This window comes from Pecten maximus, unplaced genomic scaffold (assembly GCF_902652985.1).
Source record: "Pecten maximus unplaced genomic scaffold, xPecMax1.1, whole genome shotgun sequence".
Lineage (NCBI taxonomy): Eukaryota > Metazoa > Mollusca > Bivalvia > Pectinida > Pectinidae > Pecten > Pecten maximus.
Genome location: NW_022979506.1, coordinates 58,069 through 75,723, shown reverse-complemented (window position 1 = coordinate 75,723; position 17,655 = coordinate 58,069). Strand labels below are relative to the sequence as shown.

Sequence of the window (17,655 nt, the reverse complement as noted above, 5' to 3'; positions counted from 1 at the left end):
ATGTAGTACAACATTTCATTTTTACACCAACATTTTAGATTGATCCAGAAGTACTGTGCTAATTTAATTCAGGTTCCATTCAATCTGCATATCCCTTGTCTCTGTATATGGTATTTTGACACCGGTTCATTTCACCATGCTTCAAAATACCATGCCACACCAGTACTTTGTTAGTCTTGATCACAGCATCATCTGAGGAATATTTTCATACATTTTATTAGTAAACAGAAAGTTGGACAGTGAAGAATATCGCCTCAAGGGTTTGGAAAATTTTCTGTCATGTCCTCTACGTAGAGGATGGTTATTTTCCTCCTATCATACTATTTTATCTATGCAGTTGTTCCAATCTTTAAATGGGAGAGTAATTGATCAAAACCATGCTACAGTTATTTGTCATAATTAATTATAGTAAAGATAGAGTTAAACACAGAGAGGTCAGATACCCGGATAAGTTTTTAATAATTTGTAATTATTAGATGTTATTAATAACTAGTTTTGTACACAGGATGGAGTGAAAACTGATTTACCCAGACACTACCTGACATTTCCTGATGTAAGTATATTTTGTATGTTGAAGACAGAAAAGTTTATTATGTAACATAAAAACACTTTTATAACATGTACAGCTTTAACATCTACATATTATTGTTTAATATCTTACTATCATTGTTTAATATCTTACTATCATTGTTTAATATCTTACTATCATTGTCTAATATCTTACTATCATTGTCTAATATCTTACTATCATTGTCTAATATTTTACTATCATTGTCTAATATCTTACTATCATTGTCTAATATCTTACTATCATTGTTTAATATCTTACTATCATTGTTTAATATCTTACTATCATTGTTTAATATTTTACTATCATTGTCTAATATCTTACTATCATTGTTTAATATCTTACTATCATTGTTTAATATCTTACTATCATTGTTTAATATCTTACTATCATTGTTTAATATCTTACTATCATTGTTTAATATCTTACTATCATTGTTTAATATCTTACTATCATTGTCTAATATTTTACTATCATTGTCTAATATCTTACTATCATTGTCTAATATCTTACTATCATTGTTTAATATCTTACTATCATTGTCTAATATCTTACTATCATTGTTTAATATCTTACTATCATTGTTTAATATCTTACTATCATTGTTTAATATCTTACTATCATTGTTTAATATTTTACTATCATTGTTTAATATCTTACTATAATTGTTTAATATCTTACTATCATTGTTTAATATCTTACTATCATTGTTTAATATCTTACTATCATTGTTTAATATCTTACTATCATTGTCTAATATCTTACTATCATTGTTTAATATCTTACTATCATTGTTTAATATCTTACTATCATTGTCTAATATCTTACTATCATTGTTTAATATCTTACTATCATTGTCTAATATCTTACTATCATTGTTTAATATCTTACTATCATTGTTTAATATCTTACTATCATTGTTTAATATCTTACTATCATTGTTACTGTAAGATTCTTTTTTTTATAATGACATTTAGCAAAAAAATTGAGAACAAGTGATTTTGTGAAATTTTATTTTTGTTTTGGAATGCACCAATAGTAACATGTCTATTATGTATAGTGTACATATCAACTATATATAGCTATTTAAAAGAACTTAATTACTTCTGGGAAATATCGGGACTCAAATTAAACTACACAAAAACACAAGTTATATGGATAGGAAGTAAAAAATACAGTTCAGAGAAATTAGTCAATAATCTTGCTCTATCATGGGGTTTAACACATTTTAATCTTTTAGGAATTAACTTCAATGTTGACCTCAGTAAAATAGTTCAGTCTAACTTCAAAGAAAAAATTGCTAAATTAAAGGCACTAATTAAACAGTGGAATAGACGATATATAACTCCGATAGGTAGAGTAACCGTAATAAAAACACTGCTACTACCAATACTTACACACTTATTTATAGGATTACCATCACCTAACCAATCTACTATGAAAGAGATTCAAAATATGTTCAATGAATACCTTTGGGGAAGTCCAATAGCAAAGGTCAAAGGAGATATTATTGTGAAATGTTATGAAGAAGGTGGCTTGAAAATGGTTAATATCCAACATTTTGAAATGGCCTTAAAATCAACATGGATTAGAAATATTTGTCTTAAAAGTTCAAATTGGCAGACACTTCTTTTTACAAAAATTAATAGAAATAAGTTTTTAACGTTAGGAAATAGATATATTGAATATAATATCAAAAATGTACTTCATAACAAATTTTGGATTGATGTTTTTAATGCGTGGAATATATTAAGAGGGAAAATTGAAATATTTATGCCAGAACAAATATTATCTCTACCAATTTGGTATAATGATTTAATAAAAATAGGTAATAATACTGTATATTATAAGCAATGGTTTGATAAAGGTGTGATTTTTATAAATGATTTACTTAAAGAAGATGGCAGCTATCTTCAACAGAATGAATTTAATGAAGCTTTTAATTTAAATACTAACTTCCTTGATTATAATGGTATTATATTGGCAGTCAAACGATTAGGATGGAATTTTGAAAAAAAACTTACATTACCATTGATACCACTGTATATTGATATTGTTATTAAAAGTAAAAAAGGTACAAGAGATATGTATAATGTATTGAATAAAAATAATGTATTGCCTACAGGCCAAGCAAAGTGGGACACCATATTTGGAAATATACCTATTGAAGAATGGAAAAAAATATACAGATTGCCTTTTGACACAAATAAAAATTCAAAACTACAATGGATGCAATTTAGAATTAATCATCATGTCTTAGCTACAAACACTTATTTGAAAAAGATTCATTTTGTTCAGTCTGATTTGTGTAATTTCTGCTTCATAGAAAAAGAAACAATACAGTATGTACTTTGGGAATGTAATAAAGTCCAAAATTTAATTATGGCTTTCCAAATTTGGTTGCAAGCTACTTGTAATGAGACATTTAATGTATGTAAAAAAGATTTCATTTTTGGTAAAATAGCACAAAACCCACACCAAAATAACAGAGCAGAAAATATTATAATACTAAATATGAAGCACTATATTTATTGTCAAAAGTGTTTAGGTAAAGCTCTGTACTTACCCACTCTAATTAGTAACCTTAAAACTTCATATAACATCGAGAGATACTTAGCAAAAAAATGTGACAAGGAAGCTACTTTTATTGAGGATTTCAGTGCTTACCATTCAGCTTTTAGAAAATAAATATAACCATTACATTAAGGTAGTGTCTTTCATTATGAAATAGATTTCAATTTACCAACGTAATTAATTTTTATATTTTTTCAATTTGCTTGTGTTTTTGTTGGACTAGTTTCTTTTCCATTAAATGTTTTTATTAGCAATAGTCAGTTATTTTTTTGTCACCCTTTCAGAAATTGCCTTTGCTTTCGTCGGAAATCTCGTTCCCTCTTCTCTTCTTCCTTTTATGTTTCCTTTCTCTCTTATCTTTGTATTTCCTTTTCAAAATCAGCTTCTACTTTTTATCCAAACTATCCCCCAATCCCATTTTTCAATTAGCTCCAGGCAATATATTCATTGGTTGATTGTTTTCAATTCTACATACACTATACTGCCCAATAATTAAGAATGTAATAGTAGATTATAATAGATTTAAAATACACCAAAAATGTAGGAGTATTCATAAAAATTGATTACATGTACATAATTAAGAGAGTATTGATGTATATGTTTGTCTGGAACTAATAAAAAAAAAAAAAAAAAAAAAAAACTATATATAGCTATCAAATGGAGGTATTTCAGTTTATTTTTGAAAGAATGAAATACTGAATTTTTATGAATTTTGGAGTTTACAAAAACTTGGACAAATTGGGACAGGCAAGAAGTATAATTACAATGTAGACGTAATTCTTGTTTTAAAAAGTTTTCTCTTTGTGAAATGATATTATTCCAGCTTGATAATAACTTGAGTTATAAATGTATGTAAAATTAATTATTTTGTTAACAGGTGCTATGGTGATATTTGTGCACCATTTAAATAAAGCATGAGAACTTAGGAGCTTTCCCAGAATCTCATTTCTAATGCATTAAATTGGTTTGTATATATCCACAGGGCTTTGTTCTGGTGTATGATGTGACAAACTGGGACTCATTTCAAAAACTGGAAAAGCTTAAAAAGGACATTGATAAAAACAGAGAAAAAAGAGAGGTAGGATGATAAATATAGAGATAAGAGAGGTAAGATGATAAATATAGAGGTAAGAGAGAGGTAATATGATAAATACAGAGATAAGAGAGAGGTAAGATGATAAATACAGAGATAAGAGAGAGGTAAGCTGATAAATACAGAGATACAAGATAATGTAAGAGAGAGGTAAGATGATAAAAACAGAGAAAAAATAGAGAGGTAAGATGATAAATACAGAGATAAGAGAGAGGTAAGATGATAAAAACAGAGAAAAAAAAGAGGTAAGATGATAAATACAGAGATAAGAGAGAGGTAAGATGATAAAAACAGAGAAGAGAGAGGTAAGATGATAAATACAGAGATAAGAGAGAGGTAAGATGATAAAAACAGAGAAAAAAGAGAGGTAAGATGATAAATACAGAGATAAGAGAGAGGTAAGATGATAAATACAGAGATAAGAGAGGTAAGATGATAAAAACAGAGAAAAAAGAGAGGTAAGATGATAAATACAGAGATAGAGAGGTAAGATGATAAATACAGAGATAAGAGAGAGGTAAGATGATAAATACAGAGATAAGAGAGAGGTAAGATGATAAAAACAGAGAAAAAAGAGAGGTAAGATGATAAATACAGAGATAAGAGAGAGGTAAGATGATAAAAACAGAGAAAAAAGAGAGGTAAGATGATAAATATAGAGATAAGAGAGGTAAGATGATAAATACAGAGATAGAGAGGTAAGATGATAAAAACAGAGAAAAAAGAGAGGTAAGATGATAAATACAGAGATAGAGAGGTAAGATGATAAATACAGAGATAAGAGAGGTAAGATGATAAAAACAGAGAAAAAAGAGAGGTAAGATGATAAATACAGGGATAAGAGAGAGGTAAGATGATAAAAACAGAGAAAAAAGAGAGGTAAGATGATAAATACAGAGATAAGAGAGGTAAGATGATAAATACAGAGATAAGAGAGAGGTAAGATGATAAAAACAGAGAAAAAAGAGAGGTAAGATGATAAATACAGAGATAAGAGAGAGGTAAGATGATAAATACAGAGATAAGAGAGATAAGATGATAAATACAGAGATAAGAGAGAGGTAAGATGATAAAAACAAAGATAAGAGAGAGGTAAGATGATAAAAACAGAGATAAGAGAGAGGTAAGATGATAAATACAGAGATAAGAGAGGTAAGATGATAAAAACAGAGAAAAAAGAGAGGTAAGATGATAAATACAGAGATAGAGAGGTAAGATGATAAATACAGAGATAAGAGAGAGGTAAGATGATAAATACAGAGATAAGAGAGAGGTAAGATGATAAAAACAGAGAAAAAAGAGAGGTAAGATGATAAATACAGAGATAAGAGAGGTAAGATGATAAATACAGAGATAGAGAGGTAAGATGATAAAAACAGAGAAAAAAGAGAGGTAAGATGATAAATACAGAGATAGAGAGGTAAGATGATAAATACAGAGATAAGAGAGGTAAGATGATAAAAACAGAGAAAAAAGAGAGGTAAGATGATAAATACAGAGATAAGAGAGAGGTAAGATGATAAAAACAGAGAAAAAAGAGAGGTAAGATGATAAATACAGAGATAAGAGAGGTAAGATGATAAATACAGAGATAAGAGAGAGGTAAGATGATAAAAACAGAGAAAAAAGAGAGGTAAGATGATAAAAACAGAGAAAAAAGAGAGGTAAGATGATAAATACAGAGATAAGAGAGGTAAGATGATAAATACAGAGATAAGAGAGGTAAGATGATAAAAACAGAGAAAAAAGAGAGGTAAGATGATAAATACAGAGATAAGAGAGAAGTAAGATGATAAATACAGAGATAAGAGAGAGGTAAGATGATAAATACAGAGATAAGAGAGAGGTAAGATGATAAATACAGAGATAAGAGAGAGGTAAGATGATAAATACAGAGATAAGAGAGGTAAGATGATAAATACAGAGATACATGTATGAGAGAGGAAAGATGATAAATACAGAGATAAGAGAGAGGTAAGATGATAAATACAGAGATAAGAGAGAGGTAAGATGATAAATACAGAGATAAGAGAGAGGTAAGATGATAAATACAGAGATAGAGAGGTAAGATGATAAATACAGAGATAAGAGAGAGGTAAGATGATAAATACAGAGATAAGAGAGAGGTAAGATGATAAATACAGAGATAAGAGAGAGGTAAGATGATAAATACAGAGATAAGAGAGGTAAGATGATAAATACAGAGATAATTATAAAGAGAGAGGAAAGATGATAAATACAGAGATAAGAGAGGTAAGATGATAAATACAGAGATAAGAGAGGTAAGATGATAAATACAGAGATAATTATAAAGAGAGAGGAAAGATGATAAATACAGAGACAAGAGAGGTAAGATGATAAATACAGAGATAAGAGGGAGGTAAGATGATAAATACAGAGATAAGAGAGAGGTAAGATGATAAATACAGAGATAAGAGAGAGGTAAGATGATAAAAACAATGAGAAGAAAGAGAGGTACAGAATGATAAAAGCAGAGAGAAGAGAAAAGTATGGTTACACAGAAAGATGAGGGAGGTAAGGTGATGAAAATGTATGATGGAAAGGAAGATTCAGGTAACTGCTGGTCGACACGCTCTGTAAAAATAATGATTCATCCCCTGATGTGACCTTATTGATAAGTCATGTGACCTGAAGGGTCAGGACGACCTATTACTATCATGATCTGTCCATTGTGGACCACTTTGCAGAAACTTTTCTGCAGGTTTGAAATCTCCAAATTCCGAGAACTGCTTTTGAAAGTAAACCAAAATTGTGAATTTTATTATCCCCTGCACCCTCCGCGGCCATGACGGGCGGGGCCTAAGGGTCAAATTAGCTAAAACTTCAACGATCTTCTTCAGACCAACACATATCAGAAGCTATTACAGTGTAGCTCTAAGAAAAGGAAAGGTTTTCATGTGCTTTATCAACATTGTGAAATTCATTACCCTGGGGAGGGGGTAAAGTTTACTATAGTTTAAGGAGGAAAATTATATTTTTGGTTTATTTTTTTTTATATTCAGTTGGATATTATTCCAATATTAATGAAAGTATCAGGACAGGATGTCAATTTGAGGATATGGACGAGTCAGACCCTGAGGGACGGGGTCAAATTAACTGAAACAGTCTTCTTCTTCTCACCCAGATATGTCTTGAACTCTTCTGAAATGGAAAGGTCTTCAGATGCATAAAAAAACTATGGAATTCATTATTCTGGGACATCACATCCCCCCCAAGGGAGGGGGTAAAGTTTACTATAGGTAATAGATAGTATTAATAGTATTAGAAATTCTACAACATACTATCCCTTTATGTGTTTGAGGTTAGGTGGGGGATATTGTATTATCTCTCATGTGTTAACGTTTTTACCATATCTTGTACTGTAAGCACTGTCATCAACTTACATGATAGTCGGATGACGGTTAAGGCTGTTTGGCTCTTACATGATAGTCGGATGACGGTTAAGGCTGTTTGGCTCTTACATGATAGTCGGATGACGGTTAAGGCTGTTTGGCTTCTTGTTCACTGAATACACCTGTAAACTTTTACCAACAGTGCTGTGATAAAATGACAATGACATTATATACAACATGTTCAGTTGTAGATTACATCATGACATCACAATAGGCACAATAGCTTCAAGAATAAGAATGACTAGGAGAGAAACCATGACTTCAAGATTTGCAAACAAATTAGACCCAATGTGACAAAACAAATTGTAAAATTATTTTCTGTTCCATACAAGAGTAATGAGACTCAATGTCATTTAAGCTCACAAGATCTTTTTAAGGTTTTCTAGTTGCTCCATTGAAATATTCTTATGCTCCTTTAATGAATATTTTAAAAAATGAAACTTGCTCAAGGTCCAATATATCTTTCTTGTGTTAGTAATATGCTGTTCAAATGTATAAAATGACAGCTCTGGGTTGTTTCAGATTCATATAATTGCCATTGGAAACAAAAGCGAAGAGCAAGAAAGTCGTCAGGTAGATTTTAACACAGCACAGATGTGGGCTAACAGAGAAAAAGGTGAGAATCAACTGAATTAGAGACAGATTTTATTCCAGCTTTACCTACAAAATAGACAATTTATTATATTAGCACCATCCTTGAATTGATATACAATGTACCAATGTACTCCGATTTGGTTTAGCAGGAAGAAACATGCTCCTCTTTGTTTATGTACATGTGTACAGTTTTGATATAAAAACATTGTCTACTACAGAACTCCCTTACACAATACAATGCACAAAGTTTGCATAGATGTTACTAGCAAATTCAACATGAAGCGATATTGCGCTTCATTAAATTTGCCTTTTTCCAGTTGGCATTTATCAGCCCATAACTTCCAACTGAAAGCAGTTCAATGCTTAATTAAAGGGCTGTTCATCATACATCATCACATCACCATTTCTCACCAAGTGTTAAATAATTTTGTAAAATATAATATTCAAGGTTATCCTTGGTCTCAACTGATACATTATCTAATTTTAGACAGATCAAATGAAGAAAATGTCTAAAAGATGACCTTCTCAGAATTTGAGGGTTGACGTTTCTATAGGAAATTCAAATGTGGAGATTTGCATGTTTAAGTTTAGAACTGATAAGGAGAAAAGTGATTGAAAGTGTTTTGTATACAACATATATATGGTGATAGGACAGAAGATTATTAGAGGGAACAAAGAAAAAAAAAACACTGATAACAAATGAACATACAATTTGATATGTTTTACCCATCAATACCTGTCTTTGATCTCCTGTTTTACCCTACAATTCCTGTCTGTAATCTCCTGTTTTACCAAACAATGCCTGTCTGTGATCTCCTGTTTTACCCTACAATTCCTGTCTGTGATCTCCTGTTTTACCAAACAATACCTGTCTGTGATCTCCTGTTTTACCCTACAATACCTGTCTGTGATCTCCTGTTTTACCCTACAATACCTGTCTGTGATCTCCTGTTTTACCCTACAATTCCTGTCTGTGATCTCCTCTTTTACCAAACAATACCTGTCTGTGATCTCCTGTTTTACCCTACAATACCTGTCTGTGATATCCTGTTTTACCCAACAATACCTGTCTGTGATCTCCTGTTTTACCCTACAATACCTGTCTGTGATCTCCTGTTTTACCAAACAATACCTGTCTGTGATCTCCTGTTTTACCCTACAATACCTGTCTGTGATCTCCTGTTTTACCCTACAATTCCTGTCTGTGATCTCCTGTTTTACCCTACAATTCCTGTCTGTGATCTCCTCTTTTACCAAACAATACCTGTCTGTGATCTCCTGTTTTACCCTACAATACCTGTCTGTGATATCCTGTTTTACCCTACAGTACCTGTCTGTGATCTCCTGTTTTACCCTACAATTCCTGTCTGTGATCTCCTCTTTTACCAAACAATACCTGTCTGTGATCTCCTGTTTTACCCTACAATACCTGTCTGTGATCTCCTGTTTTACCCTACAATTCCTGTCTGTGATCTCCTGTTTTACCAAACAATACCTGTCTGTGATCTCCTGTTTTACCCTACAATACCTGTCTGTGATCTCCTGTTTTACCCTACAATACCTGTCTGTGATCTCCTGTTTTACCCTACATTTCCTGTCTGTGATCTCCTCTTTTACGTACCAAACAATACCTGTCTGTGATCTCCTGTTTTACCCAACAATACCTGTCTGTGATCTCCTGTTTTACCCTACAATTCCTGTCTGTGATATCCTGTTTTACCCTACAGTACCTGTCTGTAATCTCCTGTTTTACCAAACAGTACCTGTCTGTAATCTCCTGTTTTACCCAACAATTCCTGTCTGTGATCTCCTCTTTTACCAAACAATACCTGTCTGTGATATCCTGTTTTACCCTACAGTACCTGTCTGTGATCCCCTGTTTTACCCAACAATTCCTGTCTGTGATCTCCTGTTTTACCAAACAATACCTGTCTGTGATCTCCTCTTTTACCAAACAATACCTGTCTGTGATCTCCTGTTTTACCCTACAATACCTGTCTGTGATATCCTGTTTTACCCAACAATTCCTGTCTGTGATCTCCTGTTTTACCCTACAATACCTGTCTGTGATCTCCTGTTTTACCCTACAATTCCTGTCTGTGATCTCCTCTTTTACCAAACAATACCTGTCTGTGATCTCCTCTTTTACCAAACAATTCCTGTCTGTGATCTCCTGTTTTACCCTACAATTCCTGTCTGTGATCTCCTGTTTTACCCTACAGTACCTGTCTGTAATCTCCTGTTTTACCAAACAGTACCTGTCTGTAATCTCCTGTTTTACCCAACAATTCCTGTCTGTGATCTCCTCTTTTACCAAACAATACCTGTCTGTGATATCCTGTTTTACCCTACAGTACCTGTCTGTGATCCCCTGTTTTACCCAACAATTCCTGTTTGTGATCTCCTCTTTTACCCAACAATTCCTGTCTGTGATCTCCTCTTTTACCAAACAATACCTGTCTGTGATCTCCTGTTTTACCCTACAATACCTGTCTGTGATATCCTGTTTTACCCTACAGTACCTGTCTGTGATCTCCTGTTTTACCCAACAATACCCATCTGTAATCTCCTGTTTTACCCAACAATTCCTGTCTGTGATCTCCTCTTTTACCAAACAATACCTGTCTGTGATCTCCTGTTTTACCCTACAATACCTGTCTGTGATATCCTGTTTTACCCTACAGTACCTGTCTGTGATCCCCTGTTTTACCCAATAATACCTGTCTGGGATCTCCTCTTATACCACTTTGTCATTTGTAGCCTTTGGATAGCAGTATTGGTTTTTTGTCTTATTTTGTTTGTAATTGATTTCAGTTCGTCTCTGGGAGGCGTCCGTCAAGAGCAGACAATCACTAATAGAACCTTTCGTCTGGTTAACGTCCAAGATAACACAACCACAGAGTAAGTTTAACTACCTATCAATGATAATGTCCTCTAGCTTTTCTAGATTTAGAGCTTTCTCAATAAATTTTTTTTAAAAAACCAAACAAATCTTTCAACAGAAATATTTTACAATCTTTTGACAGAAGTATTTTATCATCTTGTGACTAACTTAACAGGAGGCTAACTTTTTAATTCAGTGATGACTGTTTCCTTGTAGCCTGTTGAAGATCATTGTTTGGGTTACCCTAGGGAATTGGGTCAAAGAAAATGAATCTACGTTTGCTAAGAAATGCTATAATTTTAAGTTTGCTTAAGGATTGTACCTCATTTTGACTGCATATATGGTACATGTAGTATGTCCGCAGTCGGCAACAAACATTTTCTATGATTAGTGCGAAAAAGGTTTACCTTTAAGTTATTACATGTTGTTACTATGGTAACCATACATATTTACTTACACATGGCGACATATGAACATGTCTTGTGTGAGATAGAAGGATTCTGAAGACATGACATTCTTAAATATGCCCTGGTGATCATTTTAAAATTCGCCCTTAATTGAAAATCTTTCCTGATTATTTGTATACATTTATAAGAACATTTCATCAATAATGTAAAATCAGAAAGAAGGTTGTAAGATGTGGTAAATTATAATTCCCAGTAATTGGAGGTTAAGTGTTTAATAAATGTGAGTACAAGTTTTGTAGGTTATACAAAAAATACATTAATTTATCATTTTTGATTTGTTTCTAACAAAAATCTAATCTTTTCTTCTCCAGGCAAGTCCACATTCTTACCAGGTCGGAAGGCCAAGGCTGGTGAACTGTGAACTAGTAATAATGCCATATTGTAGTATTTATTTGTCACTCATAGCTATTGTATGTGATGTGTCTTTGTGTAGACAAACAATTGATCATACTATATAGACTGTTTCAAAACTGGATGTTTTTAGTAATAAGATATTTAGTAATGTGACGTACATCATGTACCATAATTCTAATCAAGTTTCTTAACTTGTTTCTTTTTAAGTTTAACTTAAAATTGTTTAAGTTGGAATGTTTTGTTGATTAATTTAACCAGGTAAATATACAAGATACACACAGCATTATATCATGTGAAGAAGCCCTTGTTTAACCAAACCTGTTATCTGACTTTGAAATCCAAGGGTTAGACTCTCGATTAGTTATTCCTGTCTCAAGTAATGACAAAATATTCAATTGTCAGTTTTTCAAAAAAGAAAACTAAACATGTTTTTGTAATTACATATTCATATTTATTAATTGTCTCTGGTCTATAAGGAAGCGTATACATGTACATGGTATAAAATAACTATAAGCTAAATATAACTGCAAAATATGTTTCTTAAGAAGACTATCATCATGATGTCTCAGAATTGAAAACATTTCCATACAGAAGGCATTTCAAGAAGTTAACAATCTATCACTTCAGTCACAGAGCAATTTTTACAAATCTGTTAACAGTTATTACTTGATGAAAATTCATTATGTTTGTTGTCGACAATAGTCGTGGTCATATTAAACATCTATGTACTGTTACATGTGAAGGCCACTGCTATGTAGTAGGAAGTCACACAACATTTTGGCATCCCATGACCAGTATCAGATCTGAAGCCATCAACTGTATATGTATATGGACCATTATAGGGAGGGCACTAGACATTGGAGCCCTGCTTTATATAATGTTTGTGCTGTACATATTTGTAAAGGAATACTGCCAGCACAAATAGAGCTAGGTGGGGACCAGAGGGCAAAGTCAGGAAAACTTTGTGAGGTAGTACTTTATCTTATAAATGTAACATGTTATATAACTAATCTACAAATCATGTATTATGTGGTACTTTTTGAATATATGACTGTTTTAAAATATAAAGACAGCTTTTGTTATTTCTTAATTGATTTACATGTTAACTAATTACCCAGTTCTCTCGTGACCAGTTGGAAGCTTTTCCAAGGTCTTTAAGATACACTCTTCAATATCAAGTACTGCTATAAGTTCTTTCACTGTATTTGACCAGTGTCCTAAACTTTCATTTTCTATTATCACAGTAAGGTGGAATTTAGATATTCATTCTGTAAATTGACTCTTCTTTAAAACTAGAGGGATCACCATTGAATGATCTTCATAGGTTCCATGTCAGATTGATCTTTTCTCTACTTTTCCCTTCCTCTAAGTCTTACTAATCTGTGTAAATTCAGATACAGCCCTCTAGTACTTTTCAAACAAGGGGAACCTATATATAAAATTTAAGATTTAGCGATAATGGCTGTCTTTCGGCCATGTTGTTTTCGGATTGGTCCCAAAATGCAATACCAGGGACCGAGGGCAACCTACAAATGAAATTTCAGAAAGATCCTTTCAGCAATTTCTGAGAAATAGCAATAACAAACTTCAATTGTCAAAATCCAAGATGGCTGCCTGTCGGCCATGTTGTTTTCCTATTGGTCCCAAGATGCAATATGCATAACTACAGACCAAGGGGAACCTACAAAAAAAGTTTGAGAAAGCTCCCTTCATTACTTTCTGAGAAATAGCGCTAACAAACTTCAATTGTCAAAATCCAAGATGGCTGCCTGTCGGCCATGTTGTTTTCCGATTGGTCTCAAAATGCAATATGCATAACTAGGCACCGAGGGGAACCTACATATGAAATTTGAGAAAGATCCCTTCAGCACTTTCTGAGAAATAGCGATAACAAACTTCAATTGTCAAAATCCAAGATGGCTGCCTGTCGGCCATGTTGTTTTCCGATTGGTCTCAAAATGCAATATGCATAACTAGGCACCGAGGGGAACCTACATATGAAATTTAAGAAAGATCCCTACATTACTTTCTGAGAAATAGCGATAACAATCTTCAATTGTCAAAATCCAAGATGGCTGCCTGTCGGCCATGTTGTTTTCCGATTGGTCTCAAAATGCAATATGCATAACTAGACACAGAGGGGGAACCTACATATGAAATTTGAGAAAGATCCCTTCAGCACTTTCTGAGAAATAGCGATAACAAACTTCAATTGTCAAAATCCAAGATGGCTGCCTGTCGGCCATGTTGTTTTCCGATTGGTCTCAAAATGCAATATGCATAACTAGGCACCGAGGGGAACCTACATATGAAATTTAAGAAAGATCCCTACATTACTTTCTGAGAAATAGCGATAACAATCTTCAATTGTCAAAATCCAAGATGGCTGCCTGTCGGCCATGTTGTTTTCCGATTGGTCTCAAAATGCAATATGCATAACTAGACACAGAGGGGGAACCTACATATGAAATTTCAGAAAGATCCCTTCAGTACTTTCTGAGAAATAGCGATAACAAACTTCAATTGTCAAAATCCAAGATGGCTGCCTGTCGGCCATGTTGTTTTCCGATTGGTCTCAAAATGCAATATGCATAACTAGGCACCGAGGGGAACCTACATATGAAATTTAAGAAAGATCCCTACATTACTTTCTGAGAAATAGCGATAACAATCTTCAATTGTCAAAATCCAAGATGGCTGCTTGTCGGCCATGTTGTTTTCCGATTGGTCTCAAAATGCAATATGCATAACTAGACACAGAGGGGGAACCTACATATGAAATTTCAGAAAGATCCCTTCAGTACTTTCTGAGAAATAGCAATAACAAGAGTTGTTTATGGACGGATGGATGGACCACGGACGCAGGGCGATTTGAATAGCCCACCATCTGATGATGGTGGGCTAAAAAACATTTTTTTGATATTTAATCTTGTGAGAGAAAATTGTACAAGAATTATATGATAGGTAACATTCAACAGTCTGAGGGCAGTATACATTTGTAAAACATTGTACAGAACATTCTACAGTCTGAGGGGTATACATTTGTAAAACATTGTACAGAACATTCTACAGTCTGAGGGGTATACATTTGTAAAACATTCTACAGTCTGAGGGGGTTTACATTTGTAAAACATTGTACAGAACATTCTACAGTCTGAGGGGTATACATTTGTAAAACATTGTACAGAACATTCTACAGTCTGAGGGGGTTTACATTTGTAAAACATTGTACAGAACATTCTACAGTCTGAGGGGTATACATTTGTAAAACATTGTACAGAACATTCTACAGTCTGAGGGGGTTTACATTTGTAAAACATTGTACAGAACATTCTACAGTCTCAGGGGTTTACATTTGTAAAACATTGTACAGAACATTCTACAGTCTGAGGGGTTTACATTTGTAAAACATTGTACAGAACATTCAACAGTCTGAGGGGTATACATTTGTAAAACATTGTACAGAACATTATACAGTCTGAGGGGTATACATTTGTAAAACATTGTACAGAACATTCTACAGTCTGAGGGGTTTACATTTGTAAAACATTGTACAGAACATTCTACAGTCTGAGGGGTATACATTTGTAAAACATTGTACAAAACATTCTACAGTCTGAGGGGGTTTACATTTGTAAAACATTGTACAGAACATTCTACAGTCTGAGGGGTATACATTTGTAAAACATTGTACAGAACATTCTACAGTCTGAGGGGGTTTACATTTGTAAAACATTGTACAGAACATTCTACAGTCTGAGGGGGTATACATTTGTAAAACATTGTACAGAACATTCTACAGTCTGAGGGGTATACATTTGTAAAACATTGTACAGAACATTCTACAGTCTGAGGGGGTATACATTTGTAAAACATTGTACAGAACATTCTACAGTCTGAGGGGTATACATTTGTAAAACATTGTACAGAACATTCTACAGTCTCAGGGGTTTACATTTGTAAAACATTGTACAGAACATTCTACAGTCTCAGGGGTATACATTTGTAAAACATTGTACAGAACATTCTACAGTCTGAGGGGTATACATTTGTAAAACATTGTACAGAACATTCTACAGTCTCAGGGGTTTACATTTGTAAAACATTGTACAGAACATTCTACAGTCTGAGGGGTATACATTTGTAAAACATTGTACAGAACATTCTACAGTCTGAGGGGTATACATTTGTAAAACATTGTACAGAACATTCAACAGTCTGAGGGGTATACATTTGTAAAACATTGTACAGAACATTCAACAGTCTGAGGGGTATACATTTGTAAAACATTGTACAGAACATTCAACAGTCTGAGGGGTATACATTTGTAAAACATTGTACAGAACATTCTACAGTCTGAGGGGTATACATTTGTAAAACATTGTACAGAACATTCAACAGTCTGAGGGGTATACATTTGTAAAACATTGTACAGAACATTCTACAGTCTCAGGGGGTATACATTTGTAAAACCTTGTACAGAACATTCTACAGTCTGAGGGGTTTACATTTGTAAAACATTGTACAGAACATTCTACAGTCTGAGGGGTATACATTTGTAAAACATTGTACAGAACATTCTACAGTCTGAGGGGTATACATTTGTAAAACATTGTACAGAACATTCTACAGTCTCAGGGGTTTACATTTGTAAAACATTGTACAGAACATTCAACAGTCTGAGGGGTATACATTTGTAAAACATTGTACAGAACATTCAACAGTCTGAGGGGTATACATTTGTAAAACATTGTACAGAACATTCTACAGTCTGAGGGGGTATACATTTGTAAAACATTGTACAGAACATTCTACAGTCTGAGGGGGTTTACATTTGTAAAACATTGTACAGAACATTCAACAGTCTGAGGGGTATACATTTGTAAAACATTGTACAGAACATTCTACAGTCTCAGGGGGTATACATTTGTAAAACCTTGTACAGAACATTCTACAGTCTGAGGGGTTTACATTTGTAAAACATTGTACAGAACATTCTACAGTCTGAGGGGTATACATTTGTAAAACATTGTACAGAACATTCTACAGTCTGAGGGGTATACATTTGTAAAACATTGTACAGAACATTCTACAGTCTCAGGGGTTTACATTTGTAAAACATTGTACAGAACATTCTACAGTCTCAGGGGTATACATTTGTAAAACATTGTACAGAACATTCTACAGTCTGAGGGGGTTTACATTTGTAAAACATTGTACAGAACATTCTACAGTCTGAGGGGTTTACATTTGTAAAACATTGTACAGAACATTCTACCATCTGAGGGGGTTTACATTTGTAAAACATTGTACAGAACATTCTACCATCTGAGGGGGTATACATTTGTAAAACATTGTACAGAACATTCTACAGTCTGAGGGGTATACATTTGTAAAACATTGTACAGAACATTCTACAGTCTCAGGGGTTTACATTTGTAAAACATTGTACAGAACATTCTACAGTCTGAGGGGTTTACATTTGTAAAACATTGTACAGAACATTCTACAGTCTCAGGGGTTTACATTTGTAAAACATTGTACAGAACATTCTACAGTCTGAGGGGGTTTACATTTGTAAAACATTGTACAAAAATTACAAATAACAGGTAATACTATCAAAGTTTTGATCCTTATCACTTTCTAGAATTATGTGTTAAGTTTTGACAAAGAGAAACTCAATATAAAAGTTGAGGTCCCCGGTAACG

The 17,655-nt window shown here is 33.2% G+C and overlaps 1 protein-coding gene across 1 annotated transcript; it reads left to right on the top strand.

Moving 5' to 3' along the window:
• Nucleotides 1-505: 505 nt before the first annotated feature.
• On the top strand, nt 506-13,015 carry LOC117318764 (NF-kappa-B inhibitor-interacting Ras-like protein 1; the record flags this gene model as incomplete). Its single annotated transcript, XM_033873714.1, is given in 5 exon segments — nt 506-553; nt 4,125-4,220; nt 8,171-8,264; nt 11,057-11,143; nt 11,905-13,015. Coding segments are annotated over 5 exon segments (375 nt in total), but the record flags the coding sequence as incomplete, so codon positions are not given.
• Nucleotides 13,016-17,655: the final 4,640 nt, after the last annotated feature.